This window comes from Xyrauchen texanus, chromosome 2 (genome assembly GCF_025860055.1).
Source record: "Xyrauchen texanus isolate HMW12.3.18 chromosome 2, RBS_HiC_50CHRs, whole genome shotgun sequence".
In the NCBI taxonomy this organism is placed as follows: Eukaryota; Metazoa; Chordata; class Actinopteri; order Cypriniformes; family Catostomidae; genus Xyrauchen; species Xyrauchen texanus.
Genome location: NC_068277.1, coordinates 36,123,389 through 36,139,169, shown reverse-complemented (window position 1 = coordinate 36,139,169; position 15,781 = coordinate 36,123,389). Strand labels below are relative to the sequence as shown.

General features: G+C 39.0%; 1 protein-coding gene across 1 annotated transcript; it reads right to left on the bottom strand.

Moving 5' to 3' along the window:
• Nucleotides 1–2,450: 2,450 nt before the first annotated feature.
• LOC127618362 (sal-like protein 1) lies at nt 2,451–15,517 on the bottom strand. The gene is made up of 3 exons (XM_052090752.1): nt 14,666–15,517; nt 4,972–8,354; nt 2,451–3,649 (listed from the first exon to the last, which is right to left on the bottom strand). The coding sequence occupies exons 1-3, from the start codon at nt 14,736–14,738 to the stop codon at nt 3,209–3,211; spliced, it is 3,897 nt and encodes a 1,298-aa protein (XP_051946712.1). The 5' UTR covers nt 14,739–15,517; the 3' UTR covers nt 2,451–3,208.
• Nucleotides 15,518–15,781: the final 264 nt, after the last annotated feature.

Here is a 15,781-nt window from a genome sequence, read left to right as displayed (position 1 = left end):
CTCATGTCTTCCTTAGGGTCATAAAAGACAAGCAGGCATTAAAGATAAAAGACAAAAACGTTGAGAGGAGCACTCTGTTCCTTCTCTTTATACATGATTTTAAATGCACTTCTCTGTTTGCACAGGCACAAACAAGTCTCAGAGAATGTATGAGTCAAACAGTTGTTTGTGTGAGTGTGTACTATAGGTACTATAGAGCTGGGGTTAGAGGATATTATTTTAATTTTGCTCCCTGCTCTTCTCTCAATGTGTGGTGCCATTGTTGCATAAATGTGGTCTAGTTTGGTTGGATATTTTTTTTTTTTAAATGAACTCTTTCTGCCACTTTCACACCCAAAATGCATATATCTACACACCCACACTCTCTCTCTCTCTCTCTCTCTCTCTCTCTCTCTCTCTCACATACACACTCTTAGATCAATCCTATGGCTCAGCCAGCTGAGGTTATATTGTTTTTGTAAAAATTCTTAATTTAATCATTTGTTTTGTATAAAAATGTCAGCTTCATAAAATTGAATGTCAGTGAATGTCCAATTTTCAATGTTACATAAGACAGGTCATTTTACTGTTTTATAATATATGAAGAACTGCCATAATAATAATAATAAATATGCTAAATATGCATTTTTATATTTGCATTTGTTTTCAGTACATGTAAAATGTCCGTCCATCTAATAAAATGATTATTATCCAGTGAGGTCTATTACGCCCAAGCGCGCGTGTGTGTGTTTGTGAGTTTGAAATATAAAAGAGAATAATCTCTAATCGTTTGTAGGGATAGGAACATGTTAAAAGGTCTTAAAACATATAGAACGTAAAAGTCTCATTGTACTATGTTCACTGCGTATTTAACCATCAATGTATTATCATTATATAAAATGCAGGCTACTAATGGTTGATATCCTATAAAGTTAACAAACTGTGCAGTGGAAAATATAAAATGACATTTTTATTTCAATAGGCTAATATTAATCATTGATAAGGAATGGGGTAAACAATAAGATCAAAATTAATATAAAGAATAATAATAATTATATTGGCCTCAAAAATGTAGGCAACACATTTGCTATAGATTAACGAATTATAGCCTATTAACGCAAATAAAAAGGTGTAGCTATGTCCGGTCGGGGGCAAATAAAGTTTAGCGGATTTGAATAAAATCGATTTGACTTTAAACATCGTATGACAGATTTCATAGTTGAGAGGGGTTTGGTGTCCACAGAGTCAAAAACTGTGAGCGGTCTTACTCTGTCATAGAAGAATCCTGAAGCGGAGGAGCTGTTCAAGCAATGCGTTGATCCAGCAGATGGGGTGGTCAAAAATAGAGGACAGATTCAAAGAGGCGGGGACCTTAGCAGATCCCGGACTGTTTGCAAGCGTCATTTAGCATTGCGATCTTTTAAATATTGGGGAATTTAGCCAGCAATAAAATCTGGAAAAGAGGGGGGAAGAGAGTTTGCAGAGCTCTTATCGACAAGATTGCCCATTGCAGGAAGTGAGCGATGTGTTAAATTAAAAGCAGCAGGAGAAAAAGCAGGAAATATTACATTTAACTTTTTTTGTAGATAGATAGATAGATAGATAGATACGACCAAATTAAAACTGTAATCATTAAAATGCTTTTGTTTTCATCTAGAAAATAAAGAAATAATAATAAATAAAAAATAAACTGTTTAAGCTTATCTGAAGTGTCCTTAATGAGACAGGTTCGTTCGGCCCTCTAATCAATCCATCTAAACAAACGCTGAAAGAGACAGGCTTCTGAAACGATCGATCGTTTAATTAAAGATGCTGAAGCCCGTCAACCGCAAGCACGCCCCCGTTCATGTTAAATATGTAACCGACTTTTGGATTTCACATCTTTGATGCACTAGCCTATGCCGGGAGAATTCAGCTCCATGCTAATTCTGCGATGAGCTAAAATTAAAAAAAAATAATAATAATAAATAAAAAAAATAAAGCAATCACTTTACATTTGAAAATTCGAGAAAAAAATTACAATACAAATGAATCAGAAAGATCGACACACTCTTTCTTTTGGAAAACTGATGTATTTGATTATTAGAGTAAAGAATTACAGTATTGTAGTTGTTAGTAGGTATTAAATTGTAGAGAAACTGGGCCCTAAAAGATCTTCCAACTTTCCAAGAAAGTGCTTGTAACAGTCTATATATATATATATATATATATATATATATATATATATATATATATATACAGTATATATTTATTTATTTATTTATAAAACACTATCATCATTTGTCCCTGGCCAAGATGGACTTTATCTTCGAGTAAGACTATGTACAATTGTAACTGTGTTGCTCCACATCTGACAAAATATGTATAGGGCTCGTCAACACACGATTTGCATGATGTCAAACGAAGACGCTATTACTTAGCAGCAATTTGAAAGCCCAGCAAATCTAAACCTCAAACAAAGATCCCCATTTTCATAGCCCAAGTGTGGACCATTTGATGACCTTCTCTAATCTAACAAAGGTTTATGCTTTGCATTTTAAAAGCATAAATAATAAAAAGTGAAATCTGAACAGAGTAAAAAGCTAAATAAAAACAGTTAAGAAGAGAACAATACCAGGTCTAAAAGAAACAGCTGAGGTGAAAGCCGTTAGCTTTTTAACTTTTAAGACAGAGTAAAGGACTAAACTGTGTCCCTGGATTGATGAAATGTTGATATTTCTCAGAGAACTTTTACTACACAGCTTGTAAACCATCTTGCACAGATAAGTGTACATATTTACAGCCTTCCTTTGCACTTTTTAAGCTCTTAATCATTACATGAACATCAAGTTTTGTTAACACATACTAAGATAGAAAATAATTTAATGCCATGGTAAAGTCTTCTACCAAGAAAAGCTAAGTTTCAAAAGCACACTTTAAAACACTCATACAGATCCACTCAGCTGATAAAACAGAAAATAACATTAAAAACTAAGTAAATGTTAATATTTCCACTTGGTTTTCGAGCAAGGTTATAATCACTAATAAATAAGCTCAGTGAAACTATAACATGTTGTACATTGTACAAAAAAGCATGTTCTTTTCAAACTCTTCATAAAGTCTTAATGGCAAGCAAAAGCTGATACAGTTTTTTTTTTCTTGCTTTCCTTTATCTTTGACGCAAATACAGGGGTGCATGTGTTCCTGTTAAAGATTGTGTTTGTTTATTTATGAGTACAACAAAACGTCTCTAGTTGGTCACAATCTCTTTGTCCTCCATGAAACGTGTGAAGCGGAAGTGAGCCCCGTTTTCAGTGTTGGCCATTTTCTCTAGGCCAGCCAGAGCGGGATTGGGCTCAGAGTTATGTAGCTTTCCCATGTTGCCTGTCAAGCCTCCGATCGGAGAACTGCCCCCATTGCCCACACTCCCTGACAATGGAGGTGGCAGCCCTCCATTCTGGATCACAGAAATCTCATTGGTCTTCATAGCCAGGCCGTTAGAGAATGCAGCAGCATATTGATTCCAGAAGCTGGTTGGATCTCCATTGCCAATCCTGCCAGTTAGGTCCTTTTGGAAGAACTCAGGGAACTTTAAATGGTTGGTACCCAGGAAAGCCATGGGACCATCTACTGAAAGTCTGCGACCACGCCGAGCAGGAGCACTGTTCCACATGTGGGTCCCCATATGCACCTACAAAAAGAGAGAGGTGAGGGAGTGTTCAAATTAAGAAACAACATATCTACAATTCTTAAAATTTTGAAATATACAAACAAAATAAAATTATATGATGCTCTGGAAAAAGAGTAGTGAAATAATTAGTATTAAAATTTGTCTTGTTATTAAAACAAGACTAAAATATTTTAACGTGCACTCAGCGAGGATAGTGGTCTGCATATGAAACAAAGGGCCTAAGGTGGACATTGCACTGAGAAAATTGCACTGTCCACTCTCATTGTGCTGGTCAGTATTATATCTGACAGACAACCCCAATTTGCCCTTGAGCATGCAATACATCCAGGTTGAATAGAACATTGTGTGATTGTTGTAATCCTTTGTATGGCATTAAACATGTGAGATTTAATACATTTCATTGCAGGATAATTTCATGTCCCTTCTCTTGTCAATTTACATTACAGTGATTTTGTTATTTTCCCCCATTTCTATTCTTCTATTCTCTTTTTTCCCCTCAGATTAACTGTATTATGCAGACTCGACTATTATTAGTTAGATTTTAACTATTTGATTGTCATATGTTTACACAAGTGATATAAAGAGTGATTAATACAAAAATAATTAAGTGAAACAACTTAATTGCCTTTACATTGTAATATTGAATCTCCATTGATTGTCAGACTTCAGACAATGTTTAATTTAATATTCATATTTTGCTGAAAAAGTATACTCTATTTGCTGTTTTTTTTAGAGAGGAAATTTCAAAGGTAGTTTGCAATTTACATTCCTTTCTATTTACTCTGTTATGTGTCAGATTTCCTATGATTCTTCACAGCCAAGTGGTGCAATAACATATCCATCTAAAATCTAGCCTTTTTTATACTTTTAATAAAAGAAAAACTCACATATTTCATGAGATAAACTCTGGAAAAATACTGAGCGTGCCACTAGGAGGTTGCTGGTAACTGTGGTTAAAGCCTGTTAAGTGAAGCATTCCTGGCTGTGTTCCACCAATCTAAAGCTCAGGTTGCAGCCTAAAATTCATATTAATGAGATGACTTAAATTTTCCACTTCCCCTTCGTTATTTCTGTACACCTTTATGCACACAAACACCTTTATTTCTGCAAAACTGAGGTACTCTTTCTACCTATTTCCCCCCATAATGCATTGCACTTATTTTCCATCACCAATACGGTTTAATTTTTATTTCTTTTTAAGAAACATGAGTGAAAAAATAATATGATCTTGGTTAATCTCATTTAAAATATTTAAGTAAAATTACCAAAATAGGTGATGCATGAAAGCAGAAATGTTTAGCATCTTAAAAAGTAATATTTACCTTGAGATTTCCTTTTGTGGTGAAAGCTCGTCCACAGATGGTGCAAGCAAAGGGCTTTTCTCCAGTATGGGTCCTCTCATGGATCTGCAGAGCACTGGAGGAGGAAAATGTCTTGCCACAGGTGTTACAGTAGTGCTGCTTAGGCGTCCTCCGTGGTGGGGCAGCCGAAAGCACTGGAGAAGTGGAAGCAGATGAAGTCACCAGTCCCGAAGGCAAGTCTTTTACTTCAGGTTGAAGACTATGTAGAAAGCCATTGACCTCAGTCTTCATCATGGAGGACAATGGTCCAATAGAGACAAGCGATGGAGTTGGGCTGGAGGAAAGACTGGTGTTGGGCTCAAAGAGCTGGGAGGGCAAATCTCGCATCTGGTGGGTCAGCATATGTTGCTTTAAGTTCCCCTTGGTGGAGAAGCCCCGGTTGCATGCTGTGCAAATGAATGGTCTCTCTTTGGTATGGCTTCGGTAGTGGATGTCCAAGGCACTCTGGCAGGCAAATGTCTTTCCACAGATGTCACATGCTGTATTCTTTAAGGTGCCTCGCTCACGGAAGGAGAAAAGCATACTAAGAGGATCTTTAGATGAATTAATTGAAGTAAGATCCAAAGCTCCAGGACTGGTAGCATGAGAATGCATAAGACCTGCACTAATGTGCTCCAATGACAATGCCCTCTGATGCCGATCCTCCAAAGTCTGAGATTTTTGTTGTTGGTTTATACCATTAGATGGTGATTGAGCTTGCATTGAAGAGGTAGATTCAGACAGAGCGGGACTTCCGGCACTTTGGCTTTCAATATCACCACCTAGTGAAGATGAGTCATTTGTGAGTCTTTCTCCATCCATTGGCTTTTCTTGCCCAAACTGCACTTCCTCTCCTGCTCCCTGGTTAGCACTCCTCTCATAGTTATCGATGCCTGATGACTCCTGTGGAGTAGGAGAGGAACAGAGGCTGTCTTGAGATGCATCAGCTGACTTTGGTGTGTCCGGGATGCTGCTGTCAGGTCCATCCTCAAGTCCCTCCATGTTTTCATCAGAGAAGTTATCAAGATCATCAAAGTTTCTCTCATCAAATGATCCAGCATCAGAGCCCATGGATTCTGGGTAGCTATCAGGAAGAGGGGTGTTGGGGATCTGGCCACCCATATGCATTCGAATGTGCTGCTGCAGCACCACAGCATTTGTGAACTTTTTCTGGCATATAGGACAAGAGTGCTGGACCCTCAGTGGCGGCATAGCTCGATGGACACTGTAATGAGTCTTCAGGTTACCCTTGGTGGTGAAGGCGCGACCACACACTTTACATTTGAAAGGCCTCTCCCCAGTGTGGGTTCGGTAGTGCATTTTCAGTGCGCTCTGGCAACTAAGAACACGGTGGCAGATAACACATTCATTGGGGTCTGTAACCTTCCTGTCAATGTTTTCAACTAGCTGCTGAAGTTTGGATGTTTCTGAGCCTTGGAGAGGATCGAGGAGACCTCCGAAAGGAAACTTAGCTTTAAACTGTTCTGACATCAAGGGCATTAATGGATTAGTGGCCATCGGAGGGCTGTTGGAAGTGGTGTACTCAATTATGCCCTCTCCTGCAGAACTTACATTAGTTGTTAAACTGGAGGACCGGTTGATTTCTTCAGATTTTCCATTTGAGGTAGGCAGAGTTGTGCTCTCCCCTTTTTCTGACACACTGTCCGTAATTTTTGTATGAGCGTCAGCTGGACCTGAGTCACTTTTACCAGAATGAGGACTGCTTATAGCCATTGAGTTATGCTCTTCCTTCTTGATCAATGGAGGCAGACTTGGTATAGTTGGTGGAAGCAACATGCCAACTGAAGATGTCAGAGAAGACAGAACAGGCTTACTATCCAGCCAGCTAGTAACTGGCTTCTCAGGAGGCATAGACATCCCATAGGGAATGCCAGTACTCGTTGGGATATTGTCTAAATGCTCTGGGACAGGGTATGGGTTCATTTGAATGTGTGGATACTTCTCTTTATGCCGCTGAAAATGAACCTTCAAGTTACCACGGGTTGAAAAGCGGTTGCCACAGATGTTGCACTTGTATGGCCTCTCACCTGTATGAGAACGTAAGTGAATCTGCAATGCACTGTCACTACCAAAAACCTTGCCACAAAATCTGCACTTATGTTTGAAAAATGAATCCTCAGAACTACTCTTGGGTTCAAATGAAGCGACATTGGGTGGTTTGCCTTTTCTTTGCTGGGCCAGTGCAGCCAGTGAGTTAAGATCCTCGAGTGTGGTACCAACACTGGGCAGTGCACTTGAAAACATTGGGTTGCCTGGTGGGGGCTGAGGTAGAAGGGTATTAGCCACAGGATTCAAAAGGCTTCCCATCCCAAAGGCTGGTGTGGATGACTTTGCAAGTGATGGGTTTCCTAACTGAGGATGCAAGCTTCCTGTAAGACCTGGCCTCTTGTCCAAAGGTTGGACATTAACTGTAGCTGCCTCCGGTGCTCCAAGGCTTTGAGATGACTCTCCCACACTGGAACTGCTCTGAGGTAGCTGCGCAACAATAGCCATCTGTTTCAAACTGCTAATGTTTGCAGATTGGCTAGCTATGCTTTGTGCTAGCCCTGCAGCAGCTGCCAACTGTTGAGACAAATGTGAACTAAGGGTGGTTAGAGGACTAGCACCTGAACTTAAAGTCAAAGGAGAAGAGCTAGGTGGTACTTGGAGCTCTGGTGATTGGGAGGCTAGCAGAAGAATCTGGTGACGGATCTGCTCAATGAGCTGTAGCTGATGGACCTGTTGCTGCTGCAGGGCCAAGAGTTGCTCCATGAGGGCCGGCACAGCCACCCTCTTCCCTCCTGTTGATCTTGTCTCTTGAGAGAACTGAGCCACAGCCACTTTGGTGCTCTGTAGATTTTCAATGATTACATTGCTGTTGATCATTGAAAAATTGCCCAGCTCGGTCAGCTGAGGTAGTGAGGCAGAGATGGAAGAGTTCCCCAGATTGGACCCAGTGCTACTCAGAATTCCATGACTGCTTCCAGCACCACTGATTGGGCTGCCAACCGCCATACGTCCACATCCATCATTATGTGTAGCAGAGACTCCTGACATCTCTGTGTCCATGGCCTCTTCTTTGTCAAGTTCGTTCTGCTCCAAAAGGTCAGCTAACTCTGCCTGATCTGTGTTATTAGTTGTATCATTCACCTGCTCATCAGGATTATGAGGAGAGGAGCCTGGGGAGAAGGTTCCGGAAGGAGACACTGGATTTTCATTCACAATTAGAACTAATTGATTCTTAGTGCAATTCTTCTGGTGTTTTTCAAGATCTGATAGTTCAAAGAACTCAGCACAACATCTGCTGCAGACATGGGCATCCGAGTCTTTGCAAGGGGAGTCGTCTGAGTTGGCCGCTCTGTCCCCTGCAGAGGAAAATAAGGAGGGACAGGGGGATTAGTGATTAGAGATGTTTTGTATCTGAAGAAGCAGCTTTATCTGTTCAGATTCTTTTGTTGTTAATCTTCTGTTAACCAGTTTAATGCTTATCCTCCACATACGTTCAAAAAAACCACCATCAAAAAGGAACAAATAGCAAATAACACATAGAAAAGTGCCTCCACACAATGTAGAGCTAAAATGAAAAAGGATAAGAAATGAAACAAAATCAATAGCAATTTTACAATATTGCTTAAAAGTGATCTTTGAAGATGTGTCTCAAAGCCCCATCAATTCTACCACCTTAGGTAATCATTTTCTTCAGATAATCCATCAAAACATAAAAATACTATGAACTGAGAACAATGGGTCCTAATGAAATTTCATAGACGGCCATTGATTTCCAATATTTCATACTCCTTAATGTCTACATGTCCACTAGGCACAAATCAACCATTTGAAGGACTTATTAGACTTTCAATTTGCTGTCAACTTTGCTCATTTTCAACTAACTACATGCATCTTGGACAGGTTATCCCTGTCACTAAACTAATTTGTATCCAGTAAGGCTGCAATCAGGACCTGACAGGAACAAGTAAGCCTTTGGCATTCAAGTTGCTATGCTCTCTGCTAAAGCTCGGCAACTCACCAGACTAAGCATGAATAATGTACAGGTACTTGCATGATTATCTTAATACATAGAGCTGTGGTAAAATTATTCCCTTCTCTTTGGAATTTCAGATTATACAATAAGAGTGTTAGAAACATTCACCACTAATTTAAAGATTAACAAGAATAATGGTCCAATAAATAGAGGAATTTCTTACAAATTAAAAAATTTGAAGTTTCAATGCAAGAAATAGAATAAAAAGAATTGGGAAATAATGAAATGCTTTTTTTTTGTGCTAACGTACTGTACAGTAATAATAATACCATATGTGAAAATGCATGGCAATTGCTATTTAAAATATACAGCAAAACAGGTTTGAGCCATTGCGCTGAAATGAGCCAAAAGCATTTGAAAAAGAAAGTGAGAAAAACTGTTCTGTCTCCTCCCTCCCTTCTTTTAGGGCTGTGGCCTTAGTTTCTCCAGTTTCCTAATACCCCCCCACCCCCCGTCCCTCAGAAACCATGCTGTTTAACATACAAGTTGATTTACAAATTGCAATTCTCTATGAATCCCACTCATTGTGGGGCTTCACTCTCAACATTTTCATCAGCGTGGAGATTCATTTGCAAATGAAACCCCTGCAAGAAGTGTGTCCCAGCCATGTGGAGAGACAGGATGGCTCCCCATTGTTCCCCAGCATGGGAGTGTCAGAGCAGGAGAGAGGGGTGAGGGCCCAGTCTGCTCATCACGGCTGGCTCTAAAGCAGATCCTGTTTAATTCAGGGATTATCTTCCCCCTGTGTTTCTCTGAGCTGGAACATCAGATAACGTTAATGTTGCCATGACAGTAAAGCCATGTCTCACACAACCGATGTGTTGCCCGGACGGGTAAAAGTCAACTTTTTAATGAAAAAGTTTTAATATTAAAATGCTATTGAGGTAAGGCTAAATGGGGGAAAGGAGATTTAATGTAGTGTTATAGTAGGTGAAAAGATTAGCCGGGAAACAATGATAGACTATATCAAAGCTGAGGTATGAATCACATTACATTGTTTGTTGTAACACCAAAAAATACACATTAAACAATTAAATAAAAATATAAAACAAAAACAAAACAAAAAGGAAATGAAAAAAAAAAAAAATCATTACAACTCTACAAACACTACTATTTATGATAATTATAATAATACTAACAACTGTAATATGCACTAACAGTTACTAGCGTATCTACAAAACCAATAATGTAATGATAATTAAGCCCTTCCAGCAAATTTTATTTATTTAGTGCAACTTGTTGCAGACACACTTTGTGTTAACCATTCGCAATTATCACGGTCATTTCAACTCTTCACAAAATGTACAAATATTACAGTAATTAATTTAACTTTCGAGAATTACATATTGATGAGCTAGAGCACAAACTTCTTTTTTTAAGAACACCAAGGCCTCCTTCTTAAAAACAAGCACAATAACTTCAACTGCCGGGCATGAAAGTGTATGCGAAATGTTTTAAAAAAAAATACATACAAACTGTACATTCAATGTGGACAATTTGAATGTTAATCACAATGCAACAATATATACATTAAATGTCAATATATTTTTAGAAATTCAACAAAAAATTGAGACCTTGTTTTCTTACAAAACACATTTTAATTTAGCTATCAATTTCCAGTTCTAGATTTGACCGCCTTAGTCATCATATTAATTATGAAATGAATGTCAAATCAGTACACAAAGACATAACCTACAGACCTTGAAATAAAGCATTCAAATACATTCTGTTTTACCTTGCCATCACTAGACTGAATACAAAAAAAAGAAAAAAAAGAATCACGCATCTGCGTACCACAAAAAATAATTGCTTTTGAAAATTTTAAATAAGGCTTTTCAGTCTGAAGAACAATTGCGCAACTGAACTTTTAATCTACATTTCTTAGTTTCACACAAACTAGAAAAAGCATGAATTAATATACAGGCACTTTATTACACTCAACTGACCAAGCTCAATGGGCAGGTCACAAAGCCATATGTGCATATAGTGACTCTAAAGTACATAGAGAGCAAGAATCAACGCTAGTTTGTAAAAGCCATTGAGCACTCTGTGCGGCGGTGTGCTGAGCTGTAGATTAGTGAGCCAGAGCTGTGTTGAGAACAGTTCTTTACAGTGTGATGGCTTTGGGTTATCATCAGCATGCTACAGAGCAAGGTCAAAGAGCTTGTCCCAAGGAAATCAAGAAACAGAGAAAAGAGGGAGACACAAGATTGGTGATATGGTAAGTATAAAAGTAAAAAGAATGACTGGAAAAAAGAAGTTAAACATAAATGAGAGTAATTTGTAATGTCTACATTACTTTGCTCAGCTGCAGGCGCCGTGCTAGTTGTGACCTGGAAGAGCGAGTTACTGATCACTTACAACCTGCTTGTGTCTTTCGCTCTCTTTCTGTCTTTCACCCGCCCTTAACTTTCCTGCTTTCCCACTGCGTCCCTCCCTCACTTTCTCTCTTAAGCCATAGAAAGCCTTCTACTGAACACTAGATGGTGTGCCTGGGAAACTCTTCTCTGCTGGTCACCAAGCCCTCATCCTCAATTCTTGTGACATGCTCATAAAAAAGACAGATGTGAGTAGGGACTAGAAAAAAATAACCAAGGACAATAAAGCCACTTTCAAAACTTCCACTGTATAAACACTGGCAAAATGACAAGAAATGAAATCTCCTGTTGTTTGCGAGGCACAACACTTTGTGTACTCATGTGGTGTTGGAGGGGGGACCTCCCTGACAATCTCTCTGGGTGGGGGAGTGGCAAATTTACTGAGGTGAAAGGGGAAAGCAGCCACATTGCTCCCACCCCCACCCCACCCCCACCCAAACAAAAAGTATGAGTCCCTGTTGCACAGCATGCTGGAGGTCAGAGACATGGTACACACGAACACACAGCGACCTGATCTCTTCTCACCTCCCCAAAGAGGGAGCCTGGCAAAGGTTAAAAAAGCTCAACATCCCACCCTCAGTGACAGGCCAACAGGGACAGACTCCTCTCCATAATACTTCTCTAATACTTCACACAGGCCGCTAGGCCTGGGGAGAAAGTGAGCCTCATGCTTTAATTTTTTTCTCAAGAGAAGAGACACCAAGGGAGGTTGTACTTAAGGCCTGGTTCACACTTAGGGTTACATTTTATTTTTACATTTACATTTGCTCATTTAGCAGGTTGACAAACACTGCCAATTACTTATTTTTTAAATGTAAAAGAGAATACCCAGCAATACAACCGTTTAAAAAAAAAAAATATTCTCTCTTTTCCGTTTGAAAAATTCAAGCAGTGATAAACGTCACATAAGAATGTCCATCTCGCACATACGCCATGAAATATTATGCAAATCTGGGCCTATTATTTTTTATTTTTTAATGACATTGAGCAATGCGTGTTCAATAGGACAGCTGTACAACACATTTCCACTATAATTCAAAATGTTTATAGGATATACTGAAATGTCGTATTTCAAAACAGATGCGCGAAAATCTGAACAGCTCAGATAGGCTGTATTTTGTTCTTTAAAAAAATATGATCACACAGTGGATTTAAAGAACCCTTTGAAACAAAACGTGTTTTCATCTAAAGCATCTGATGTCTAAAGCGGCTAGGATTATTTTTTTGTAGGGTTTTTTTTTTTTTTTAAAGAGGATGTATTTATTATTTTTGTAACACAAGAAAACAGGTGAATTTGAGGTAAACAGGAGAAGCGGGAAAAGTAACTTTGCCCACTAGGCCTACTGAAATACAGCAATGCTCACTGTGTGAAAGTGTTAGGCTAAATGTCTCCATATCTATCGTAACTGAAAAACGCCGTAATTTATGTGGAAAATATGATTTAGATATATGCTAACTACCTTTTGCTTTAACGGAAGAAGTCGGTCACTTCTGCAAAATGTTCACATGTTCCAAAACGAAATATTAAAAATGAATTCAACTGAGAGCTGAAAAAAAATAAAACAATAAAAAGTTACATTGTAGAAAATTAGTTGGACCCAGTTTATGAATATGAAACAAAATCCTTACGTCTTCAAAGGTCCCTTTCAATTCAAAAACATAATTACACATTGAGTTAAGCAAGAGATAGGGCAGTTTTTCAGAACTACTTTTTATGTGAACCGCGTAGCCCAAATAAACCACTTACTGATCAAAACGTTAACTTTGCCATTTCGATTGCTTATAGCTCGATTAGATGTCCTTTGATGTAGCTATGCAGTGTATTAGTAGTAAAACAGGTATGCTATATGCTCAAAATGCGTGGATATAGAATCATTAGTCAGTGCCCTTCTCACTGCAGAAACAACTGTTCCAACACGGAAGACCTCATAAAATACTTTATAATATTATAAAGACTACAGGAGAGAACGAGAGCATAGAAAAAAGAAAAAAAAAGAAAAGAAACAAATCTCATAATTAGTGGCTTGTTTGTAGTTATATAGATAAAAAAAATATATATATATACATTGTATATATATATTGTATAATATTTTGCAGTCTTCCGTGCACGGTAGTCCGACAAACCTTAAGATATCTAGTGATTGCAGGTTTTAATCGTTGACAACTCGCTGTTTGAAAGCTGTGTTTGGTCATGGTGTGGAACAGTGCGAGTGTGTATCGAAAACTGCTTGTGATGGACTACTAATAAATCAGGATTTGCGCATAAACCTAATTTTAAAACGAATTTAAAAGCACATAATGGTTAAAGTTTTTGGATACGTCACTTTTGTAGATAGGGTCCAGCAAAAATTATTATAAAACAAAAGGGTCTAAATTATGAAAGACATAACTGAGAAGTTCGATTAGATGTGATAATGTGCTTTCTTGAAGTTGTCCGATCGCCCGTGACTATACCGGATGTGTCAGTTTGATAGCGCATAACCTAACAGAAAGATGGAACTTCGAGAAACAAATACATTTTTTTTTTTACAAATTAAGTTTCGATAATTTAACCTTCGGCGTTTGGCAAGGTTGTATGGCAGACTTTTCTATGGCAATGCTCTAGGCACAGCTCCACTTAGATATAGGATTGTATAAAGTAATGCATGTGCATGCATTAAACTAAAATAATCACATAATTCACTGTTTAATGCTGTTTCAGTTTGACTTAGTCTGTATTCTGTGGCTACCGAAAGCTAGATATGTAATATCCCACCTAAAGAAGAGGGGAGGAGGGGGGATAGCTGAAACCATGCGAATCCCCACTTGTGTGGGCAACTTAAACAGGACAGAACAAAACTAAATCGAGAGCTTAAACATTTACCAATAAATACAAGGAAAAAGTTACTCAACAGAACTTGCTGTTGGATAATAAAATATATCGCCCATATTGTAATACGGGTCAGCTTGAGACCGTCTTAAAATACCTCATCAAGAAGGGTACAATGGGATCCTTAAAAAAATAATCACAAATAACTAAGTTAAAAGTGACTTTGAGTTGAAGGTAATGATAACACAAGTAACCTAAAACTTTTCAACTGCACTAAGATGATAGAGCGCTTAAAACGGGTCGCTTCAGTAGCCGATGTAGGAAGGTAGCCTACGATTTTCGAATTCTTTCCTTGAGGTTAAAAACAATAAATATATCATGAGTGAGAAATAATTTTGGTCAAAAGTGCAGAGTGAGTTAATGTGTGGAATAAGGGCTTGAACTCACCATTGTGCTTGGTTAGGACCAGCTGCGAGTCGGACTGGAAATGCTGCGGCTTCGCTTGTTTCCTCCGCGACATGCTGGCTCAAGCATCAGCCACGAAAGAATAAAAAATTACTATCAAATCTGCTCAAAATTACGGAAATCGAGCCCATCCACCGCGCATGTGTCCTGTTATGATTATCAATAATGCCTCGCGATTAATCATGGGAAGGAGGGGGTAGGGGGGGTCCTCTGAAAGGCGATTGGCACATTGCCAGCCCTCTATTCAAATGAAGTCTCTTTAATCAATTAGCCGCTGATTTGCTGGGGACTCTTGTCTCTCTTGCTGCTCCCACCCAATGAGTTGATCCGTGTGGAAGAAAGGCTGGATTTTCCAACTCCCTGAAGATACAGTTTAACCCTTCTTAGCAACCATCTGGTGGCTACGTTAGAGCTTAACTTGGCCACTACAGGAATGTCAATTTGTCGTTCAAGAAACCAACCGTATCGTTTGATCTTTGAGTATCACACTGGTGCTCAGAAATTGCATTTCACCAAAAGTGTCCGAATAGACCAACTCTCTCCGAAATCTCTTCCAGAGTCTTTTCCGCGGTTTGACTTTCCGGCGCGTATCACGTATCCTCGTTTGTGATTGGCATAGAAGTTGTTGTAATTCAGCCCCTGCATGATTGCTAGCGCACCATTTCTAAACTAGTCGTTTGTTCCTAAAGGCAACGGTGGGGGGAAAAAAAAGTAGGTCGGTTAAATGAGTTTCGTGCGTAATGGCAACTGTCGGCTTCTCGAAAGTCCAAAGAATGTATCAGATGTCCCAAATCAGATTCGTCTGATTATTGCAGAACGGGATCAGCTAACACGTTTTCATCACACGCCGCATTCAGCGAACAAACAAACTTTAAGGGCCCATGTAGAACGGTGAGAAATCGCAAGCCCCACCCCTCTGTTATTCTATTGGTCACAGCTTTGTTCTATCATAGCTCGGTCCCTCACAGTCTCGCGCCCACCTCTCCTTCTCACTCTCACTAATGCGCTCTCTCACTGTGCGGCCGAGAGACTGAGGAAGCGGTCGTGCTTCTCGGCGAACCTCATCAGCAGTGCAACATATTCCATCTATATGAAAAT